This window comes from Bos javanicus, chromosome 1, assembly GCF_032452875.1.
Source record: "Bos javanicus breed banteng chromosome 1, ARS-OSU_banteng_1.0, whole genome shotgun sequence".
NCBI classification, from domain to species: domain Eukaryota; kingdom Metazoa; phylum Chordata; class Mammalia; order Artiodactyla; family Bovidae; genus Bos; species Bos javanicus.
Window position 1 is genome coordinate 3,858,058 of NC_083868.1, and position 24,849 is coordinate 3,882,906.

Sequence of the window (24,849 nt, forward strand, 5' to 3'; positions counted from 1 at the left end):
AGAAACTGTCTAGAAGCCAGAATTGGAAAGATCCCAACAGCTTAAGCTTTCGAACTACATGGTGGGGAAGAGAGACGATTCTTGGAAAGCATGCAGAGCAGACTCAAAGGGCAATAACACTGTGCTCTTTTTCAGCTCAAATTTGGCAAAAATTCTTCCAACTTCACCTAAAAAAAAGTGTTGTTATACAGTAGATATGGAGAGATTATTACAAGTATGAGTGATATAAATTAATAAAGATGTGTTAATGAGACACTTAATAAAATGGCACATTCTCAATTTGGATATTTCGGTTTTGATATTACTCAAAACATGAGGACAACAGATAACACTGCTAAATCTGCAGTGGGGAGGGGAGGGGGGCATCTTACACAAAATAAAGTAAGGAAAAATAGAGAAGCAACATTTCATACATAGCTCAGTTGGTAAAGAATCCGCCTGCAAGGCGGGAGACCCCCCAGTTCGATTCCTGGGTCAGGAAGATCTTCTGGAGAAGGGATAGGTTACCCACTCCAGCATTCTTGGGCTTCCCTCATGGCTCAGCTGGTAAACAATCTGCCTACAATGTGGGAGACCTGGGTTCCATCCCTGGGTTGGGAAGATCACCTGGAGAAAGGAAAGGCTACCCACTTCAGTATTCTGGCCTGGAGAATCCCATGGACTGTATAGTCCATGGGGTTGCAAAGAGTCAGACACAGCTGAATGACTTTCACTTTCAAAGAAGCAACCGAGTACAGGAGGGAAGTTCAGATTTGGGGGTCAAGAGGAAGTAAATAAAAACTGGAGAAGCTATATAATCTTGCTGGGACTCAGTTTCCTCCTTGATAACTTGGGAATAATAGAGCTTAACTTACAGAGTTGTTATGAGAACAGAAGACACTATGAAAAGCACTTACCCATGGCCATTCAATAAATGGCAGCCACTCCTGCTGCTGGAAGCTAGTATTCTGGGACGTAAAGAAACTGGTGTCACACGGTACCACAGATGAGGGTGGGCCAGCATGGTGGAAGGAGAAGTGGTCAACTTGGGGTGCAAATAACAAAGAGCTGGAAAAGCAGGGGGCTGACAGAAAGCAGAGGCTGATCCCCAGAACTGATGTCCTTCACTCTATAAACCAGAGAAGATGACCTGAGCTTCCTCAGCATCGAAGGTGCAGTTCTGGGCCCTACTGGATCAGGCCAGATCTCATAGCTGAGTAGCCAAATGAGTCTGTGGGCTGGCTTCCCAGACTACACACTTTAACACAAGGGCCAGGGACTCAGATTCCCTGAACAACCACTATGTGCCCACACTATGCTTGATAGCACAAACCTGGCACAAAACGTTAAAGCCTGAGGTGGGTAGATATTTACATATCTTACTATTGGAGATCAGTCCTGAATATCCATTGGAAGGACTGATGCTGAAGCTGAAACTCCAATCCTTTGGCCACCTGATGTGAAGAACTTACTCATTTGAAAAGACCCTGATGCTGGGAAAGATTGAAGGCAGGAGGAGGAGGGGATGACAGAGGATGAGATGGTGGGATGGCATCACCGACTCAATGGACATGGGTTTGGGTGGACTCTGAGAGTTGGTGATGGACAGGGAGGCCTGGCGTGCTGTAGTCCATGGGGTCGCAAAGAGCTAGACATGACTCAGTGACTGAACTGAACTGAACTGAAACACTTACCCATCTTAGGCTTTAACCCTCTGTGTTGGAATAGTAAGAGAATAAAAGGGGGGAGTGAAAGTGTTAGTAGCTCAGTCATGTCTAACTCTTTGCAATCCCATGGACTGTAGCCCACCAGGCTCCTCTGTCCATGGGATTCTCCAAGTAAGAATACTGGAGTGGGTTGCCATGCCCTTCTCCAGGGGATCTTCCCAAACCAGGGATCAAATCCAGGTCTCTTGCATTGCAGGCAGATTCTTTCCCACTGAGCCATCAGGGAAGTCAAAAGGGGAGGAGGGCGATGTCCACATTCCTATATCATAAAATCAGATATATAAATGCATAAAATCAGATATAAAAATGCATTTCATGCTTGTTCATGCTTGACCAATCAAGACTATAAGGTCCTGTACAGATATGAAGATCTCTAAAAAGCACACACGGAGTTTAAGTTCAGTTCAGAGTTTAAGGCCAAAGTCAAAATTGTCTGTTCCAAGCAAGAGCTACGTGAGACTGCATATCAACTCCAATCATACCGAAATTGCTTGGAACATTTCTAATATTTCTTTTGCTCCCTCCGACTTAAAAAAAAAAAAGATATTTTCAGGGTGCAACTTTTACTTCTTTGAAGGTAATTTAATTGTCACAATAAGAAGGCAATTTAATTGTCACAATAAGAAGGCACTTAGAGCCTAGTCTGCTAATGCTGAGTAATAGTACTGGGATAAAAACAAGGTTGGTTCAGAAGCAACGAAACTGATTTCCTTGTGCTTTTAGTCCGCCTGTCCTTGCCCTGCTGCCCAAAACACCCCAGTGCCAATGTCAGGGACCCCCTCCTCCCACAGCCTGTGGCTCACACGAGTAATGCTGCTTAATCAGATATTTCTGGCTTTTCACCTTCCAGATACATGGTAGGATTGCATTTCCTCAGCTCCTTTAGCTGGGTGAAGCCATGTGAAATGTTTTAGAAAGTTACAAGTTATGAGTGGAATGTTGGTGGGAGATTTCACTGCTGCAAAGAGACCTTCTAGATTTCTGGTTCCCTCTGCACGGATCAGACACATTGGAAATAGTGGCTGCCCCAGTGGTCTGGGAGCCTGATTGACAAGAATGAGCAGAACCCTTCAACCTTTGATCCAACTCTCCACAGATACGTAGCATGAATGAGACATGAATCTCGGTTGAATTCCCTAGTTGTTCAGTGGTTAGGACTCCAAGCTTCCAAGGCAGGGGGTATGGGTTTAATCCCTGCTTGGAGAGCTAAGATTCTGCATGCTACATGGCACAAGCAACAAGAAAAAAAGAATCTTTGTTGTCTTATGCCACTGAGATCAGGGGGCTATTTGTTACTGTAGCATAACCTAGGCTATCCTGACTAGTACAATGAGAAGCAGCTCTAGCTCTTCAGGGTCTCACTGGAATTCAAAGTGAACACTGTCTGCTTTTTCCAGGCATGAAGTTAGAAACAACCTCCTATTGTTCTTTGTATTGGGACACTTTAGACAAAACAGGCTTGAACAATAAGAGGAACTTCAAAATCACTCTGAAAGATGGTAGTCCTATGATTATATAACTCTTAAAGAGACTACCTTGAAAGACTGCATTTATTTGTGTTAAATCTTATTTGTTACCACAATGAGGTATCATTATACCCCTATCAGAATGGCTAAAATTAAAAAGTGAGAGTATCAAATGCTGGCAAGGATGCAGAGAAACTGGATCACTCATGCCTTGCTAGAAAGAACGCAAAGTGGTACAGCCACTCAGAACAGAAATGTCACAGTTGCTTACAAAACCAATTATACGCTTATTATAATACCCAGCTATTTCACTCAGGCAAGCGAAAACATGTTCTCACAAAACCTGTATACAAATATTGACAGCAGATTCCTTCATAGCATCTGGAAACAACTCAATATACTTCTGTGGGTAAATATATACACTATGGTAAATCTATACCATGGACCACTACTCAGCAAGAAAAAGAAACAAAGGACTGGTGTGTGAAATGACTTGGATGGATCCCAAAGGAATTATGCTAAGTGAAAAAAAGAGATACAAATATATTGGATTTTTGAAAAGACAAAATTACAGAATTGGAGAACAGGTTAGTGGTGGCCAGGGGTTAGGCAAGGTGGGAGGCAGGGAGCTGGCTGAGGCTATAGAAGGGTAAGATAAGGAATTCTGGTCATGGAATTGTTCCATATCTTGACTTAATTATCACATGAATCTACACATGTGGTGTGACACTGCAGAGAATTCAATACACGCCAACACAAGTGCATGTTCGTCCGAATAAGGCCAATGGCTTTTAATCGCGTCCTAGTGGCAACCCTAAACTGCAGTTACTTGAGAGCCTATCAACGGGGGGAACTGGGTGAAGCACAAACACACCTCTGCGTGATTTCTCACAACTGTGTATGAGTCCACGCTTATGCCACAACAAAAAGTTTTTTATAAACCTTGAGTGGCTAAAAAACAAACAAAAACCCAACTGTATCTTTATTCTCTGTCCCCTTATCCTGGTTTATCTTCTTTATTTTTGGCTGTTCTGGGTCTTCATTGCTGCACAGGCTTTTCTCTAGTTGCAGCGCACAAGCCTGTCTTTCTTGTGGAGCAGAGGTTCTATGGCGTGTGGGCTTCAGGAGCTGTGGTGCATGGACTCAGGAGCTGTGGTGCATGGACTCAGGAGCTGCGGCTTCCACCTCTAGAGCACAGGCTCAGTAGTTGTGGTGTAGGGGCTTAGTTGCTTTGAGGCAGGTGGGATCATCCTGGACCAGGGATTGAACCCGTGTCTCCTGCGTTGGCAGGTGGATTCTTTACCACGGAGTCACCAGGGAAGCCTCTTTCTAATTTTCTTTAGAACACTGAAACTACTAAACATCACAAGTGTTTATCTGTTATTTTTTGCCTCCTCTGCTGATATGTAAGCTCTACATGGATAGAGACTGTTTTGTCTTCCTGGGGCCTAGAACATCTCTAGCAGCAAGCTGATGCCCAGGATCAATTTGTGGAATAAGTGAATAAATGTGAAATATGAACGAATGAATGTGCTTCCATTGCAGCACTTTCAACATTTTGGCAAGCTGTAAAACCTAAACCAAACAATTTGATCAACATTTTGCACCCTTTCTAACTCCACGAGTTACAGGTCTCAATGCAGAACTATTCCTTTTATAACAACAGAAACGTAACTCATCTTCCCAAGTACATAATGCCTGCTTTGCTTTCAGCCTCCAGAGATTCAACACGCCTCGGCAGAGGTGAAAGAATGAACCGAATTAGATAATTACAGAAGAATGCATTTCAGCTTGGGTGTCATTTGGCAAGCATAAATTCTAGGTCAGCTTCATGGATGCTTTATAAACTCAAGCAAAAAAAAACACACCAAAAGCCTAATAGTAGTCAAACAAAAATGCCATATTTGAACCATGTGTCATAAGTTGAAATCAAATAATTACTCCTTTTTTTCTTTTCTGGCCACATGCCTTATCTCAGTGAAGCTGAGTTTATTCTAAGGAGCCAATTAAATGACCATCAAGGCCAAGCCGAGGCCAGGAACTTGAAGTGAATTGCAAACCAAACAAGAGAACAAATTGCAGTCATTTCCTGGATCTGAAACCAAATCTTAATATGAACTGTTTACTGAAATGTGAACCAGCTAAAGTTTGAGAGTAATTTCCAAACACACCTGAGGATTTGGTCTAATCACGTAACCGAACCCATATATATTCAAAAGCTTTTGAACAGACTTGGAAACTCACATTGCTAAACAAATCTCAGAACAAACTCAAATGAAACTAATAGTTCTTTACAGTGAGCTGACTAAGGAACACACAATAGAAATGTGATGATCGACCTTCTTTTTTCCGAGTCAACATTATAATGAGGTGAGTTTTAACACAATTCAGTCTGCAATTATTTTTCCAAGAGAGACTATACGATCCTTTTGATAGGTGTGTACTGTGTGCAGGAGGAGGAAGGAGGAAGTTAGGGGGTCGGGATTATAATGGACAAGGAAAGGACTCAGAGGCGATGAAGCGAAGTGTGTCCTTAGAGATGGGAAACCCAACCGTTTCTGGAGACTTCGTTTTCATACTAGGAAGAGACAGGGCAGTGACAGGGTCGTCCAGACCCCAAAGCTGCAGGAGACACACTGCTTCCGGAGGTCGGAGAGCGGCCCTGGACCCTGGGGCGGCAGGTGCGTTACCTGTGGAGAGCTGGGCGGGGAGCGGGTTCATCTCCTTGTCCACCATCTTCTGGTACAAGGCCCTCAGGCTGAAAGGCTCCACCGTGAAAGGCAGGGTCCCGGTCAGCATGGCATACATGTTCACACCTCTGGAAGGAGAGACACACCAGACGTGAGACCGGAAGACGAGCCGGGAAGAAGACAGAGCGGCCAGGGGCGTGGGGAAGCTGGGTCCTGCCGCCTCCGCGTCCACCTCGGCGCCGCTCGGCCATTCCTCGAGCGCTCAGCTCTGCGCTGAGACAGGAGGTGTGAAAGGCACGAGCGAAAGCGCAGCTGCGGACAGTCGGACCGTGGTGACAACAGGGGTTTAAAGAGCGTCAAGATGACACAAATGACCTATTTTTATAAAACAGGGACAGACTCAGAAAAGAAACGTGGGGTTACCAAAGAGGAGAGGCAGGGGGATGACTTAGGAGTTTGGGATTAACATACACACACTCCTATAACAAGGGCCAACTCTATAGCACAGGGAACTCCACTCAATATTCTGTAATAACCTCTATGGGAAAGAATCTGGAAAAGAATGAATCCATGTATCTGAATAACTGAAGCACTTTGCTGCACACACACAATATCACAATATTGTAAATCAACTATCTTCCAAAATTAAAATTAAAAAGGAATAAATTCAGGGACTTTCCTGGAGGTAAGACTCCATGCTTCCACTACAGGGGACATGGGTTTGATCCTTGGTCGGGGAACTAAGATCCCACGGGCCGTGGGGCACAGCCAAAAAATTAATTAATTAATCAACTTTTAGAAAGTAAATAAAGAGCTTCAGAAGCTACCCCCATAAGGAGGGGAAACTATGTCCTTTTCTTCTGGAAGGAAGTCCAGACCAAATGATGTGAAAAATGCCTGTGTAAGTAGGAACCTCGAATAAAAGTAGTTCCGCCATAATGCAGTTTTCAAGTATAGTTTATGAGGTGGAGCCTGGAGGAGGCCAGATCAAAAACATACACGGCAAGACGCTCCACGGGAGGGCAAGTCACAGTCTGGCCAGCCCGCGTGGCTACTACTCAGCCCTTGGAGACAGAAGTCTCACACCCAAACTGGTGTTTCGCTCTTCTCTTGAATTCCGTTTTGGCCTGTACCTAGAGAAATTCCTTTGGAGGTGGGGAGGAAGGGAGATCTCTTTCCCACTCTTATTTTTCGTATCATTTTTTATTGGGAGATTCTGCCATCCAGCTCACATGTGGTCAAAATGCCTTCCGAATGGGCTTCACTACCTACAGCCAAAACCAAACTAGAGAACAGTAACATCTCTTGGAGGACTTTTCTTTTCCTGATGTGCAAAACCTAATATCATTTTGATGAGATTTCCTGATGGGGTGAAATGCCTGGCCTGCCGCGAGATCTCGAGTGCTCAAAAGCGCGCAGGGGAGTGTTTTAAAAAAGAGGCAACAAGATCTCCAGTCAAAACAAATCCAATGAGACTGATTGAAATGAAGACCCGTGGGGCCTGTTCCACTGAGGTGCCTCTGAATTACAGCACTCTGGAGAGGGACAGGTCCAGAATCCACGGGCTCCGGCTAGAAGTCATTCTCGAATTGCAGGCGTATGCTAAGACCCAGTTCTTGCTTTGTAACTCGAAGTGGAGTTAAGGAGACGGATACAGCATCATTCACTTCTCAATGCTTGCAGGCTGGCTCTCAGTCTCATGCAGCAGTATTGATGGCTGGCCCCCGGAGGGGATACCAGACAAGGAGCTGCCATCTCAGACTCAGAACTGGGTGAAGGCAGACAACCAGCAAATCAACAAATAAAAAAGTTCAAGTGTTTCAAGTAGTGAGTGCCGAGGGGATAAGAAAATGCTGACCTCTGCGGCTCTGGACCCCAGAGGAGTTCAATTAAGGGAGAGAGACGACTATAATAAGTACTTGAAGATGGGAGCCCTCTCGGGATAAGTATACGTGTGTGAGTTTATCTGTCTCGGCCAACTGGTTACGAGGATAAATTATGTGGACCAAGCAGTGGAGACAAAAGGGCTTCCCTGGTGGTCCAGTGGTTAAGAATCTGCCTTGCAATGCAAAGCACACCAATTCGATCCCTGACCCAGGAAGATTCCACGTGCTGCAGGGTAACCAAGTCAATGTGCCACAACTATGGAACCCACTCGCTGCAACCACCGAAGCCTGAGTGCCCTGGGGTCTGCTTTCTGCAATGAGAAGCCTGTGCACCGCAACGACAGTAGCCCCCACCCGCTCAGCAACAACAACCCAGCACAGCCAAAATAAATAACTAAATAAATATTTAAATTCTTAAAAAGGAAATGCAGGTAAGAATGAACAAAGCATATCCAGCACTGTTTAAAGCAGCATTTCCCTGTGTGTGCTTAGTGGAACACCATCCTCAAGACAAGACTAGATGTTGGGTGGATAAACTTTCTGTGGCCAAATAATTTGCAGAGCAGTCATCTGGCATGAAGTGGGTGAAAGGGGCTCAGAATGGGGACCAGCAGACTGAGGCACGTTGTTCATTAAGTTCTGAACGGGAGGGACAGCATATGGTAGAAAGAGAGAGGAGGAAAATTAGCAATAGGGACATTTGAAGGGGAGACGCCAAGACGCAGCGTGGAAAGCCGGACGATGGTGGCGATATAACAGAAGCCAGGAAGCCGGGAGGAGAGGTAGTCTGGCGGCAGAGGAAAAGGGGATTAGGGGAACTAACCTGTTTGAGAACCTTCAATGCACTGCTGCACTGTGGATACGTTTGAGGCAGAGCCAACCATCCTTGCTTGGAGGATTCTTGGAGGCTGATAAAGCAAGAAAGCTAAGAGGGCCCTCCAAATTGTACCATTTGTGCATTTAAAGGGGTCTTGGACACATGGCTCTTGGGGATGGAAATCCCGTGGGACACTCCACAAGGTTGTTGTTGGGGACCCTGGTGAAGCTTCAGAGTCAAGCTCTTCCAGCCCCCTAAGGCAGCTCAGGCCATTCAGGGCAACGCTACGCATGGGCAAGGGCTTCAAATACTGAGCCGGAGTCTACAACTCCTACCCGTCAGCTGTGGGACCAGCCAGTCCTGTCCCCACTCACCTCGGTATGCGTTAATTCTCGCTCTGACACTCATATCTAAAGCTGAAGAGTCTGGTACTTAAACAAAATTATTTTTCCCGCAGGTGGTTTTTTTGATACTCAATCTGTGTAGTAGGCTTCCCTAGTGGCTCAAACGGTAAAGAACCTGCCTGCCATGCAGGAGACTCAGGTTTGATCCCTGGGTCAGGATGATCCTCTGGAGAAGGGCATGGCAACCCACTCCAGTATTCTTGCCTGGAGAATGCCATGGACAGAGGAGCCTGGAGGGCTACAGTCCAAGGGGCCACAAAGAGTCGACACGACTCAGCAACTAAACAACAACAAACTGCTTCTTTGACCAAATTCACCCCAGGTTTCACTTCTCTCGGAGAAGTTTATCATCAACAAAAACCGTCATAAATCTGTAAAGAAGACCCAGCTCTCTATCCAGCATCTTTTACCTATAAAATATGGATAATAATAGACCCTACCTCTCAGGTCGTATCGGGGTCAAATGAACTAAGCCACAGAAAGTACTGAATGCCATGCCTGACATAATCTTAGTACTTGATAAATGTGACCTATTGTTTCATCACAAAACTTTTTAAAAACAAGAGACAAAAAGCTACAATTATATTTGTACCCTATTGCCAAATAATAATGGAAATCTACATTAATAGTCCTATGGCCGCAGTACATTTGAAAAGGGAAACCAGACTGAGCATCTTAATCCCCCTCCCCTAGAGTTTTCATACATGTTTAATATCTGGATAAGGAAAATCTAGCCCCTTTGACATTTCGGAAGGATGTGAGAATACCAAGGGAGAAATGTGGAATGCAGTGTATAAACCTCCATAATCCCACAGAATTAGTAGAAGTTTCAAAACACGTTCAGAATTTCCTGATGTGTCTTTTGAAACATGGCCCAGGGGCTTTCTCGCTTCTCCCTGGCAGACATGGGGCCCCCAAGAACCACAAAGAGTTTGAAAGAAAGTAACGAGATGTCGGGACGAAGGAGGGCGACCTGCGTGCGTGCTCAGTCACTCAGTCAGGTCCGACTCTGCATTCCCATGGACCATAGCCCACCAGGCTCCTCTGTCCATGGGATAATACTGGATATGGGTTGCCATCTCTTCCTCCAGGGGATTTTCCAGACCCAGGGATCGAACCCACATCTCCTGCATTGCAGGCAGATTCTTTACCACTGAGTCACCAGGGAAGCCCAAAGGAGGCCAACAAGAAATAAAATTCAAGGCTTCCAAACAGAGAGAAATAAGGGTGAGTCACCAACAGATGCAAGCCAATCCAGAGACACTGACTGGGTGGAATACTGTGATGTCAAAAGAGAAAGAAAAAGTGCACCAGAAGGGTAGCTGCAAGAAGAGAGGAAGGGGTCCCGGGAAAAGTAGACGTGGAATCTTTGGGATTAAACCAGGGGCCAGGGGACATCCCTGATGGTCCAGTGGTTAAGAACTTGCCATGCGATGAAGGGGACTCGGGTTCAGTCCCTGGTCAGGGAACTAAGATCCCACATGCCAAAGGGCAACTAAGCCCGTGGGCCACAACTAGAGACCTCATGCGCTGGAACTACTGTAGCCAGCACTCTACAGCCCTTGCGACACAATCAAGACCCAGTGCAGCAAAATAAATAAATGAAAATAATTTTTTTAAAAGATTAGGAGCCAAGTAGTGGTCCTGATATTTAGTCTAATACACAAAAATACTCCCTGGAGGGAAAGCTAGGGTATCACTTGGCATCTCCGAAAGGAAAGACCGAGGGGCTCAGGTCCCTGGAGAAGTCAACCAGCAACTTTAACAAAAAGAGACAAAGTAATTTGCAGAGCTGTGGTGTCAGGGAGGGAGTGAATATTGGTTCTTACAGGGCTGGTGGGCAGCTCAGCTTACACCAGAGGGAAGCTGAGAGAACCTTCAGTTGACATGCCTTGCTTCCGTGTGATTCTTCGAGAAAGAAACTGCCTCATAAAAATTAAAAATAATTCTCTGCCTAAAAGCAATAGCCTTCCACATTTCAGTATCAGCTTTCAGTACAACCTCCAATTTAAGGTCTTAAAAATAGAGTGGGAACAGATCCATCCATTTGGAAAATCACGAAGTTCACTACTACAGCATTATATGGTCTGTGTTCAGCAAAAGATTATTTTCTTGTGGATTTTAAGACTCCCCCCCGCTTCTTTTCCTTTCTTCCCTCTTCTCTTCTAAGTGTGCATGCTAGCTCCAAAAACAAAAAGTCTTGGATTTTGTAACTGAAAAATCTCTGAAGCTAAAGAAAGTTTCTCTTCTAAAAGTCAATGTGCATGTAACCCGAGGAATCCCTCCTCCCTCACCTAGCTTTTAAAAATTCTTTGCCAAAACCCTTTGGGGAGCTCAAGGCTTTTTAGGGCATAAGCCACCTCATCTCTTTGCATGGCCTTGCAATGAACCTTTCTCTGATCCAAAAAAAAAAAAAAAAGGCAAAAGCTCTAAACTACCCAAAAGAAGTCATCAGGTTATTCTTTCTGCCTGTTTCTCCTGCCATCTTTCATTTGAAGGGAGCCTGAATGGAGACAAAATGCTATCCTTCCAGATTTGAGTACTGGAAGTAGCTGGTGGTGTCTGGTGTACTTTTACAAAACAGTTCTGGGGACTGAAACGAATTCTCCAGCTCTTCCTCCTGAAAGCCTAGGTCTACACAGGGATAGAACTAGAAACAAGACGGCGCCCCTCAGCCAACTTGTCTACCCAAAAGGACAGCACTGGGACAGATTTTTCCCACTCAGTGTGCCTGGGAAGATGGCCTAGATATTTGTGCAGGGCACTCAACTAAGCTCCAGGTCTTCACACAAATGCTTCCCCCACTCCAGATGGCCCCATAAGAGCCAAGAGCAGCTTTGGTGAAAAAAATGTTGTATTCTCAATCTCTGGGGGACAGAATTCTCCATTCTCCTTTTCCCTACCCTTAGAGACTCTCCAGAGTTCTCCAGAGAGCACTGTAATATTTTGAAAATTAAGTTAGTTTTGATTCTTTTCATTTAAAAAGTATATCTGCATTCAAGTTTTTTTTTAATTAGCATTTATGCCACTTCGAGGAAAAGCCAGTCAACAGTAAAAAAAGGTTCACTGCAACAGAATGAACATTTAGTTTTTGTCTCTGAAATTTCAAAATTCATTGGAGATAAAGATATAGATATTTGATTCATATAGATTAAAGGGAAGAAGTGAATTATTTTAGAGATGTTCGTATATGATCCAAATACAAAAACATTGACTGTTGAAAATAATGGGAATTCCCCAAGATGTTGCTGTTGTTCAGTCACTAAGTTGTATTCTGACTCTTTGTGACCTCATGGACTGCAGCATGCCAGGCTCCTCTGTCCTCTGCTATCTCCCAGAGTTTGCTTAAATTTATGTCCATTAAGTCAGTGACGCTATCTAACCGTCTCAACCTCTGTCACCCCCTTCTCCTCCTGCCCTCAGTCTTTCCCAGCATCAGGGTCTCTTTCAGTGAGTCAGTTCTTCGCATTAGGTGGACAAAGTACTGGAGCTTCAGCTTCAGCATCAGTCTTTCCAATGAATAGTCAGGGTTGATTTCCTTTAGGATTGATTGGTTTGATCTCCTTGTTGTTCAAGGACTGTCAAGAGTCTTCTCCAGCACCACAATTTGAGAGCATCAGTTCATCAGCACTCATAATTAAGACCCTATTAGATCAGATCAGTTGCTCAGTCGTGTCCGACTCTTTGTGACCCCATGAATAGCAGCACGCCAGGCCTCCCTGTCCATCACCAACTCCCGGAGTTCACCCAGACTCACGCCCATCGAGTCAGTGATGCCATCCAGCCATCTCATCCTCTGTTGTCCCCTTCTCCTCCTGCCCCCAATCCCTCCCAGCATCAGAGTCTTTTCCAATGAGTCAACTCTTCGCATGAGGTGGCCAAAGTACTGGAGTGTCAGCTTTAGCATCATTCCTTCCAAAGAAATCCCAGGGCTGATCTCCTTCAGAATGGACTGGTTGGATCTCCTTGCAGTCCAAGGGACTCTCAAGAGTCTTCTCCAACACCACAATTCAAAAGAAGCAATTCTTCAGCACTCAGCATTCTTCACAGTCCAACTCTCACATCCATATATGACCACAGGAAAAACCATAGCCTTGACTAGACGAACCTTTGTTGGCAAAGTAATGTCTCTGCTTTTGAATATGCTGTCTAGGTTGGTCATAACTTTCCTTCCAAGGAGTAAGCGTCTTTTAATTTCATGGCTGCAGTCACTATCTGCAGTGATTTTGGAGCCCAGAAAAATAAAGTCTGACACTGTTTCCACTGTTTCCCCATCTATTTCCCATAAAGTGGTGGGACCAGATGCCATGAACTTCATTTTCTGAATGTTGAGTTTTAAGCCAACTTTTTCACTCTCCACTTTCACTTTCATCAAGAGGCTTTTGAGTTCCTCTTCACTTTCTGCCATAAGGGTGGTGTCATCTGCATATCTGAGGTTATTGATATTTCTCCCAGCAATCTTGATTCCAGTTTGTGTTTCTTCCAGTCCAGCGTTTCTCATGATGTACTCTGCATAGAAGTTAAATAAACAGGGTGACAATATACAGCCTTGACGAACTCCTTTTCCTATTTGGAACCAGTCTGTTGTTCCGTGTCCAGTTCTAACTGTTGCTTTCTGACCTGCATACAAATTTCTCAAGAGGCAGATCAGGTGGTCTGGTATTCCCATCTCTTTCAGAATTTTAAGACCCTATAAATACTGCTTATTGCTAAGCCAGCTTGTATATTATATGTAATAGGATATTAAAAATGGGACCCCCCCTTTTTTCTCTCTCAGTTTAGGCTGAATCTCCAGGATGATAAATGCTGTTGATTCTTATAACCCAAAGTGAGACCTGAGGCTTCCTGAGCAGGACTTACAATGGAGAATCTTCTTTATGGTCAAACTCTCACATCTGTACATGACTACTGGAAAAATCCTAACATTGACTAAATGGATCTTTGTTGGAAAAGGGAAGTCTCTGCTCTTTAATATGCTTTGTAGGATGGTCATAGCTTTCCTTCCAAGGAACAAGCATCTTTTAATTCATGGTGGCAGTCACCGTCCACATGCTCACCATTTTCCATTTCCATTGTTAATTCCTGGTTCACTAGAGGAGGAGTCTCCTAGGGGCCCCTTTGGTGGGGAAGAGTTTTCTTTCCCACGGTTTTTTTGAATGACAAGCTGGTTTTCTTCCTGAACCAGTGTCAGAAGTCTTAAAGAAAGGCCCCATCTACCTGTCAAGGTCACACAAAAAAACCACGTCTGGAAATGGGAGCTTGCTTTTGGTTTTGGAAGTGGACTCTTCCTTCTGTTGTTTCAGAGCTATAAAGAGGGGTGCTTTGTAATAACAGTGTCCGACTGGGGAGAAAACTGGCCCCACTTCCACTTTTGTTAAACAGCCTTTCAAATTAAATTCTCTCTGGGCTTTCCATTTCCAGTGCTGCCAGCCAAGCTGTGGGCACCAAATAGAAACCTACCCAGCATCTCAGACACAACGCCCCAAAGTGCTGGGTAATTAATCTCTTGAAGAAGGCTCTGAAGTTGTGTTTTCTCCAAGATTAAGAGCAGAAGGAATCAGGCTTTTTATACCTTCCTGCCTTTGCTCAACTGTCCCCTCTGCCTGGAAAGTTTCTCCTCCTCTTCTCTACCTGACAAACTACTTCATCCCTCAGAAACAGATTAAACTCTCCTCCGATGCCTCTCTTAAAAAAAAAAAATTTTATGTGGGCCATTTTTTAAGTCTTTATTGAATTTTTTGTTACAATACTGCTTCTGTTTTATGTTTTGGTTTCTTGGCTATGAGCCCTGTGGGATCTTACCTCCCCAACCAGGGGCTGAACCTGGACCCCGTGCATTGAATGGCAAAATCTCAACCACTGAACTGCCAGGGAAGTCCCTGATGCCTTCTTGAATTTAACCCACCTGAGCAGCCACATTTGATCTCTGCACAGTGTCTTCTGACATGCTTTATTGGTTTAAAGGTGAGACTTCTAGGTCACCTATAAGCAAGTGTCTTAGCTTGACTACCATAACCCGAAGGGGTGGTTTAACCACCAGAAGTTAATTTTCTCACAGTTCTGGAGGCTGGAAGTCTGGATCAGGATGCCAGCGTGGTCAAGTTCCACTGAGGTTTCTTTTCCTGGCTTGTAGACAGCCACCTTGGAGAAGGAAATGGCAACCCACTCCAGTTTTGTTGCCTAGAGAATCCCGTGGACAGAGGAGGCTGGTGGCCTGCTGTCCATAGGGTCGCACAAAGTCAGACACGGCTGAAGCGCCTTAGCATGCATGCATGCATTGGAGAAGGAAATGGCAACCCACTCCAGTGTTCTTGCCTGGAGAATCCCAGGGATAGAGGAGCCTGGTGGGCTGCCGTCTGTGGGGTCGCACAGAGTCGGACACGACTGAAGTGACTTCGCAGCAGCAGCAGCAGCCTTCTCTCTGTGTCCTCCCATGAGAGAGACTAAGCAAGCTCTTCTCAAAAGAACACCAGTGCCATCATGAAGTCTCCACCCTCAAGACCTCCCAAAGGCTCCATCTCTGAATACCATCACATTGGGAGTGAGTGGTTTAACATATGCATTTGAGGGAGACACCATTCAATCCACAGCAGAACATGTTTTTGCGCACGTGCTCAGTCGTGTCCGATTCTTTGTGACCCCATGGCCTATAGCTCGCCAGTTTCCTCTTGTCTATCTACAGAATTTTCCAGGCAAGGATACTGGAATAGGTTGCCATTTCCTACTCCAGAGGATCTTCCTGATCCAGGGATCAAACTGGCATTGCCCAAGTCTCCTGCATTACAGGCAGATTGTAGATAGCAGTAGATAAGTGTGTTCCATTTTTTAAAATAACCACAAATTCCATGTTACTCTTTCCATCAAGGGGTAGAAAATATCTCTCCTCCTGACCCTGGCTTCGCCATTGGGCCATCTGTTTTGCCCAAACAGACACAAGCAAATGTGACTCAGAGGACTCTCAAAAAGTATTTCTGCAGCAAGGCTAACCCTCTCTTACTCCAGGGACCTTTCCACAATCATGTGAACGAAGTTCTACATACTGGGGGGTTTCTTTGCTTCCTGGTTTTCACATAGCCAATAATACGTTGCCTATGGGGCACAGCAAGGACTGAGACTTCTGTTTTATGATTTGACCATATGATGACCTCTCTTGGGGGGGCTGATGGAGGCTTACAGTCCACTGGGGGGCGGGGATGAGGGATGACCAAGACTTCAGCTCGTCCAGTTCATCTGCCAGGTAGTACACTTGACTTAATAAAGGAAATATTTCACACTTGGGAGGAGATTGGCTCTTGGGATCTGGACCGGTCAGTTTTCACTCACCTTTGACCTTTCCTGAGAGGGCAGAGTTTAAATAACAGAAATTTATCATCTCACAATTTTGGAGGCTCGGAGTCTGAGCTGAAGGTGTCGGCGGGGTTGGTGTTCCCTGCGGGCAGTGAGGGAGGGTCTGTTTCCTGCGGCCCCCTGGGCCTCTGCTGGTTTGCTGGCCATCTGCAGTTCCTTGACGCAGATGGGTCACCCGGGTCCCTGCCCTCATCGTCACATGGCCTTATCCCTGTGTCTCCCTGGATCTAAATGTCCGCTTTATATGAGGACACAGTCCTATTGGAACAGAGCCCATCCTAATGACCTCATTCAACTCATTCAAGACCCCATCTCTAAGTAAGGTCATATTCTGAGGTCCTGGAGGTTAGGACTCTTATATATATCTTTCTCTGGAGAGACACAATCAATCCATAACATTTTGTTTTGCATCTCTTTACAACTGTCCCATAGCCTCTCCCTTCCTTTAGGGCAAAATTCACACCCCTTCCCACTCCTTCCCACGCTACGGCCTTCACACATCCTGTTCTGTCCTGCCTGGAGCCTCTGCCCACATCTTCTTCCGCTCATAGCTGATTCTTCTCATCCTCAGATTTGGCTTTGAGGTCTTCTCAAGAGGCCACCCCCATCCTTGTTCCCTGCAGCCCTCCCACTTCCTCCAGAGAGGCTACTGCAGTGAATTTACAGCTTTTAAAAAACTGCCTGCCTGCCCCACTAGAATCCTACAAGAGGAAGAGCTACATGGCAGAAGCAGTAGAGAGTGACGATTAAAGGCAAAACTCTAGAGGCAAACCACCTTGGCCCATCCTGGCCCCATCACCCATCAGCTGTGTTATCTGGGCAAGTGTCTACAGCTCTTCACGCCTCAGTGTCCTCATCTGCAAAGTGGGACAACACAGCATTCTCCCGAAGACTTCTGAGGCAGACGAGATGAGATAAGCTAAAACATGCAAAGCCCTTGAACACTGCCCAACACTCAGAGGGAGGTACGCAAGGGTTAACCACGATCATTACAGGAGTCGCATAGACTGTCGTGCACTCGGAATTCGGCCCAGTGCCTGGCTCCACAAATATGTGCCGAATGAACAAATCTCTCATAAGCCAGCATGTGGCTCACATGGCTTCCTATTGTTTTTTTAAGCTTTATCAACAGCTTCTAAAAAGGGCCTAGTTTATAGCATCCCTGTGAATGAGGTGTGGATCATGGGGGTCTCATCCCCCTAGGGAATGTTTCAGGGAGTCAGCTAACACAGAGTTGCTCTGGGAAAACCTGGTTTCTAGAAAGAGCAAAACATGGTCCTTGGTGGCTGAGCAAGGGTGAGAATTTATTCCACCTTGACCCCCCATGTTGGAGACCAAAACAGAGGGCTCAGGGGGCTGGGGTTTCTGGTCTACCTGGACATCCCCCATGGGCCTCCAGAGCATTGCCAGGATCAACTGAAGCCCAGAGTCTGTAAAGTACATAATCACTTATCAAAGGCTTTCGTGTACATTGCTTGACAGCATCATGACCAAGAATGAGGCCTGATGAGAGCTTTCAAGAGCTTTCAGTTACACATCATCATCTTAAAAAAAAAAGAAAAATGCAATTAAGTGGAAGTTAGCAGAGAAGTGCCCCACTGCCCCAGACACAGTCCTGCCAGCAGCAAGGGTGGAAGAGGGAGGCGAGGGTCCAGGCATCCTAGTCTCGGGTCATCTCTGTTTCTTCTACAGTTTCTTCTGAAGCTTCACCTCTGCCTGGATGGAGCCACTGGACGGATGTGGACACACACAGCAGGTGGCAATGGCCCAAGTCCCTTTATTTTAATCCCGGGGCCCCAAAACTAAGAAGGGGAGCATCTAAAACGGTCACTAAACGTGGATTCCTTTCCAGGGTCCAGGGACTCAGAAGAAGGGGCAGGAACAAAGTCTGAGCTTAATACTGACCCTAGGATCCTTTTGCAGCCTGTGCTTTTCATTTTCGTTTTTAAAAGTTAATTTTTATTTGACTGTAGTTGCTTTACAACGTTGCGTCAGTTTCTACTGTACAGCAAAATGAATTAGCTATATGTACACATATATCCCCTCGTTTCTGGATCTCCTTCCCGTTCAGGTCACCACAGTGCATTAAGCAGGGTCCCCTGTGCTATACTCTAGGTTCCCATCAGTTGTCTATTTTATACATAGCATCGGGTGGCACTAGTAGTAAAGAATCCCCCTCCCAACACAGGAGACGCAGCATACCCAGGTTCGATCCCAGGGTGGGTAAGATTCTCTGAAGAAGGGCATGGCAGCCCACTCCAGTATTCTTGCCTGGAGAATCCCATGGACAGAGGAGCCTGGCCGGCTACAGTCTATGGGGGTTGCAAAGAGTCGGACGTGACTGAGCAACTGACACACACACCTATCAATCATGTGTTAAGTGTCAGTCCTGATCTCCCAATCCATCCCACTCCCCCTTTCTCCCTTAGTGTCCATATACTTCATTTTCCTTTCTACACACAAGATAAATAATCAGTCTCCATTTCAGAGTTCCCAGGAGAGGACAAGAGGCCCCAGGCAGTTATAAGGCCAGGGTGGTCTCCTACAGCTCTGACAGCCACAGGCTCCTTCCTTCCTTCCTTCCTTCCACCAGCAGTTCTAGACTTTGCGGAGATGCCTGTTTTGTTAGTCATGGGCCAGAAAGGGTCCCGTTTACACAGGCCAATCTTCGTCACCATGACGACCAGTGATGACGCTGTACTGTCCAGCGCCTTCGAGAGCAGGACCCCAGGAGCAAACTGTCACCTCCTCTCCAAGCTCTCCTTCCCTTTGATCGCTGTCACCCGGCCCAGTCCCTATCACCACAGTTCTGTGACACCCCTGAACCCCTGGTCTTTCAGACTACCCACTGTCCACGTGGTTTGTTTTGGGTATTTTTTTGGAGGGAGGGGGTTTGTTATTTCATTTTGTTTTGTTTTTTGTTTCACAAACTATTCCTCTCAAAGGTTTCCATTTAGCATAAATAATTCCTTAAATGCTGAGGAAAGAGAGTGATTATAGACTCAGACTTTCATATTCACCCATTCATACATGTGCACATGCGTGCTCAGTCACTCAGTCATGTCTGACTCTTTGTAACCCCACACAAACTGTAGACTGCCAGGCTCCTCTGTCCATGGGATTCTCCAGGCAAGAAGAGTGGAGTGGGTTGCCGTTTCTTTCTTCCTCCAGGGGATCTTTCCGACCGAGGGATTGAACCCGCGTCTCCTGTGGCTCCTGCACTGGCAGACAGGTTCTTTACTGCTGAGCCACCTGGGAAGCCCCCCTTGATACATAAATAACTATTAAGGGCAGATGACATGCCAGATACTTAGGAGAGCATGAATGGATTTCACCTATGTATTGACTCTCATCCACTGAGGTTGGCTGCCTGGAGGACTGTGTTGAGAAGGATTCTGAGGCCCGTCTGGGCACAGCATAAAAAGAGTCTGTGAGTAGCAATGCTGGTAACATCACCCAGGGCACCTCAAAGAGGAAGCACCCTTTGCCTCTGCTTCCTACTACCACTCCCCTGCCCCAGGGGTCCCCTGTGAGTCAGCTATACAAAGCACCCTCTGCACATGGCATCCTCTGCCCACAGGTACCCTCTGCCCACAGGCACCCTCTGCTCACAGGCACCCTCTGCACACAGGCACCCTCTGCACACAGACACCCTCTGCATACGGCACCCTCTGCACACGGCACCCTCTGCACACAGGCACCCTCTGCACATGGCACCCTCTGTACATGGCACCCTCTGTACATGGCACCCGCTGCACACGGGAGCCTTCTCACATCCTCTGGTGAACTAGGAGGAACCTGGAGCTCAGCCTGAGGCTTGAAGAGCCCTGAGGGCTGAGCGCAGCTCCCCAGCCTAGAGGCTGAGTGGCCCTGGGCCACACTAACCACCAAGCCACCCTCCTGTCTATGTGAAAAAGGGTAATAGCCGGCCTCACAGGTGGTCCTGAGGATCAAAGGAAACAGTGGACTCAGAGCCTCAGCAACGGAGGCTGACCCCCACTAACGTCTCACCCCCTGGCTGAATGAGCTGAGCTGCACTTCCAAGCCGGCCCTTTCTTGGAATGTTCAGGGGATTCTGGTGCCCTCAGATTCTCATTTCGTCTCTGGTTCCTCTGAATAATCTCCAACCAGACCTTCTACAATCCTCTCATTCACTCACATTCCTCTGTTTGCTTCCTCTGCTGGCTTTAGCGCTGACCCTCTGGCTTCTAGGGCTTCCCTGGTGGCTCAGACGCTAAAGAGTCTGCCTGCAATGTGGGAGACCTGGGTTCGATCCCTGGGTAGAGAAGATCCCTGAAGGAGGAAATGGCAACCCACTCCAGTGTTCTTGCCTGGAGAATCCCATAGACAGAGGAGCCTGGTGGGCTACAGTCCATAAGCGCGTGCTAAGTCACTCAGTCACGTCTGATTTTTAGTGACCCCTAGTAGCCCGCCAGGCTCCTCTGTCCATGGGATTCTCCAGGCAAGAACACTGGAGTGGGTTGCCATTTCCTCCTCCAGGGGATCTTCCCCGCTACTAACACTTTCATTCTCTCCAGCCTCTGTTCACGTGGTTGAAATGCCTGTCCTGCCCTCCATCCCTCCCTTCTCTCCTTCTTCTCGTTCCTCCCTCCCTCTATCCTTCCTCCCCTCCTTCCTTCATTCTCCCTCTCCAGCCCAGGATCCGTGCCATGTGCTAGGCATCCCCAGAACAAGAAACGGATTCCACAGTGGTGACACTGATCAATACTGGAACGCGGAGCTGGACGGGCCATTCGAAGAGCTGGGAAACAGCATTTCAGGGGAAAGCACCACTGAGTTGCTGGCCGGGGCCAGGGGTAGGGTGGGAGGTGGAACAAAATAGATGAAGGGGATTCAAAGGTACAAACTTCCGGTTAGAAAATAAATAAGTCACGGAGGTGTAACGTATAGCATAGGAAATACAGTCAGTAACACGGCAGTAACTCCGTACGGTGACAGATGGTTCCTAGACTTCCTGTGCTGGTCAATTCGTAATATATATAAATGTCGGATCACCGTGTTGTCCACCTGAAACTAACACGATATTGTACGCCACCTACACTTCAACGAAAGACACAGCAACTGCAAAGCCCAGCGGCAGGGAAGACAAAACAGAAGACAACTTGTGTGAAGAACCGTGAGCAGCTGGGGAGGGGTGGGGGGAGTGGGTGAAGAGGCAGGAGAGGTGGGCAGACCCTCAGTGGGGTGCAGGGCCAGGGCTGAGGCTGGGATTTATGCTGATGCTCATGGAAAGCAGGGAAGGACACGGGCGACTCGTGAAACCAAAAATCACCTTGGCAAGTGCTCGGTTGTTTTCTTCTCCCCCCTGCACCTTGTTGAATTTAAATTTAGGGCCTCTTGGGGCAGTTGGTGGAAAAACGACAGAAACAGCGGTGGAAAGTGAGACCCCCAAAGAATCACTGTGTATATATCCCAGAGCTGATAATGCATGCTCATTAAACACTCAAAGGTTATGTCATCAGAAAGGGACCGTGCAGACGGTAGGAGGGAGACAGGTCATAAGAGAGCCGTTTTAGAAGCTCAGTAACTCACATGGACCAGACATCGATTTTGGGGCCGTATTTCTTCCTGGCAAGGAGTTCGGGAGCGGCGTATGCAGGACTGCCACATTGCGTGCTGAATGGGTCGGAATGGCCCAGGATCCCTGCACAGTTGCTCAAACCAAAGTCTGCAAAGAGGAGGACAAAACCGGCTCAGATATAGAAAACCATGGACATGAACAAGGAGGGAGGTTGGGGGGAGGCAGCGGGAAAGGAAACATTCTCTGGGGCTAACACATCATTTCGCATCCACCAGGAAACCCAGCAGCTGTGAACCGTAACCTCTGGATATGGGTCTCAAGACAGAAGAATGTCAGGCGGTGGTTCCCCGGCCAAACTGGAAATATTTTCTAGCAGGGCCTCACAATCAAATCCAGTGAGAGCTAAAAAGTATGCTGAACCAAAACATATTTTCATCAACTCTTGGGTTATGAGTCATCCAGGAAAACAAGACAGGCTTGCTTGCTTTCGAGGACTAAGGCAGGAGGAGAAAACGAGCCAACAGTCCCTGGAGTCAGCCTGCTGGCTTCCAAGTGGCCAAGGGGGTAAGAGCCGAAGGAAGATTGATATTCTCTGGCGGGTGTCGGTGTCACCCCAGATGACACGCGATCCCACCCGATAGAGTTGACTTTTTTCAGCTGAATGTTTTCATTGCATGCAAGTCTCTTAAAAAAGAATGTTCCCAATGCATGAGGCAACATATGGTGGTTTGAAGAGAGGGGGAAAAATACACCCAGTGATTTAGACAATGCCGAGTGTTGGCTGGGAAAAAAAAAAAAAAAGGCCAGAAAAATAGCAATGAGAAGTAGACTAAATGACCTCTAGCAATGATCCACTGCTTGGATCCTGGGTGATTAAGGCAGGGGGCAGAAGAAAGAAGCACTCAGAGCATCTAAAGCCACGCTGGGCCCATTATGCCCTCTGTGCTCTGTTTAATTTTGATGTTACAGATAGGGCAGCTGACAGGTCATTAGAGAGCAGTTAGTGTCTGGTCCTCATCTGATATCATTCCTCAAACTTTGGTGAGTGCAGATTTAAGATCATGCCTCCTCCTTTGAACTTCAACGTAAATATTTACGGTTCTGGTCCCCAAAGAGAAGACTTGGCCCATGGGGCTCAGACAGAAAGGGGCTGTGGTCCGAGACAGGCTCCACATGGAGGGAAAAAAAAAAAAAAAACCTTGCACTTTCTCAACTGGCAGGACATACATCTAACTTCTTGTTTTCCTTCACGCTAACACGTCTCCACCTGCAAAGCCGTGGCTCTTGTGAAAGCTATAGGGAAGCTCATGAAAGAAAAAACCCGCTGGGGGCCGGGAAGGCAGAGTTGTGAGTCCATGAAGTTACTCACACACCACGGGTCAAGATACACCACAAACATTTCCCCCTACGATCGTTGGGTTAAGCTGTGCAATGAAAGAGCATTTCTAAATAGAACCTCATCCAGGCAGAAAACACATCAAGGCTCTGAAGGTCACCCAAACTCTTCAGCTGAAGCTTGGAATGAAAAGTCAGAACCCAAATCGGGATGGGCAAACCCACCAGGAGCGCTGCCTGTTCACACACTTGACTCTTCTTTTGTTTGGGAGAGTTTTGTTTTCTCTCTCTTAACCTCTCTCCTCCTGTCTTCCTCTGCTCCCTACTCGTCCACTCCCGCCTTCACAAACAGGAGAACAAAAGGCCCCTATTTGCTTTCCCTTCAGCCCAGCTTGCACCAGGAGGCCCTTTTGGGGGCCCCACAGCTCTCTTGGATTCGTGTTTTAGGAGGAGATCTCTGTTCTAGAGACTCTGAGGGCCCCTGCTCTCAGGCCCTACTCTGTAGTATCACTGAAGTGGGAGAGCTGGGAGGTGGGTCAGAAGTAGAAAAATGATTCCGAGCTTTCAGTCGAATGACCATTTAAAATTCGCTGGTGGCCCAGTGGTTGAGACTTCACCTTCCAGTAGAGGGGGTGCGGGCTCAATCCCGGGTCAGGGATCTACAATCCCACATGCCTTGTGGCCAAAACTCCAAAGCATAAAACAGAAAGCAACACCGTCCATGGGATCGCAAGAGTCGGACATGTGTTAGCGACGAAACCACCACCACCGACAGGGCAACAAATTCAATAGAGACTTTAAAAAATGGTCCACCTCAAAAAAAAAAAAAAAATCTCTAAAAAGAAAAAAAATTTCCCAAAGGAAATTTAAGGAGACAATCAATGCATACAGAGCACCCACTATGGTAAGATGGAGAGACAGCACCATGGAATAAACATATTTACTGGGCCAACATTTTAAGAGTAATTTTATAAATAGTCATGTTAGAGACCCAGTCTCCTGAGAACCCATAAACTAAAAGTCTCACTTCCTGATCTCTGAGGGTTCCATTAACTCCTTCAGTTTACTCCCTCAGCTCTTGATTCGGGGCTACAACTAAGTGCTTGATCTTAAAAAAGGGCAGGGATGGGGAGGGGGGAAATAAGAGACCAGATTCCTCACTTGCTCCCAGGCAAGCCTGTGAACACTGGCGTCTGGCCTTGTCTTAAGCACACTTTCAAAAAGATAAATGAGCCGAGGTCTGTGGGACAGAGAAGATAAAATCTACATTTTAAGTGACTTATGTAGACCTGGCCAAAAGGGTTTAATGTAAAATATATTGTAGAGAAATAACTAGTGTGTTTCACATGCACAACTGTAATTATTAAAATTTCACACATATGCCTATAATTAGAATTGTGAAACTAGGGGCAAGTTCACCTCCCAGTAACGTCACACGGGTCTGCCTCAATTAGATTTGGTATACACATAAGCCAATTATCACTCAGTTTTCTGAGAGTTATGAAATGGATCTCAAAAACACCCAAACAAACGCTGTCTTGGAAAACTGACATGCAAAATCATTTTAAGTTGTGGCTGTTACCCTTTAAGATTATACTAAACTAAAAACATCAGACTGCTTTCTTTTTTTAAAAGGGGGAAAGGATCCTAATTAAA

General features: G+C 46.4%; 1 protein-coding gene across 1 annotated transcript in view; it reads right to left on the reverse strand.

Annotated features, from left to right (window-relative positions):
- HUNK (hormonally up-regulated Neu-associated kinase) overlaps positions 1 to 24,849 on the reverse strand; it is a 129,960-nt gene that overhangs the window by 40,497 nt on the left and 64,614 nt on the right. Inside the window, exons 4-5 of the mRNA XM_061415467.1 lie at positions 21,870 to 22,005; positions 5,863 to 5,990 (exon numbers count right to left, since the gene is read on the reverse strand). Of these exons, the coding sequence (XP_061271451.1) occupies positions 5,863 to 5,990; positions 21,870 to 22,005 (264 nt within the window). The remainder of the gene's footprint in view (positions 1 to 5,862; positions 5,991 to 21,869; positions 22,006 to 24,849) is intronic.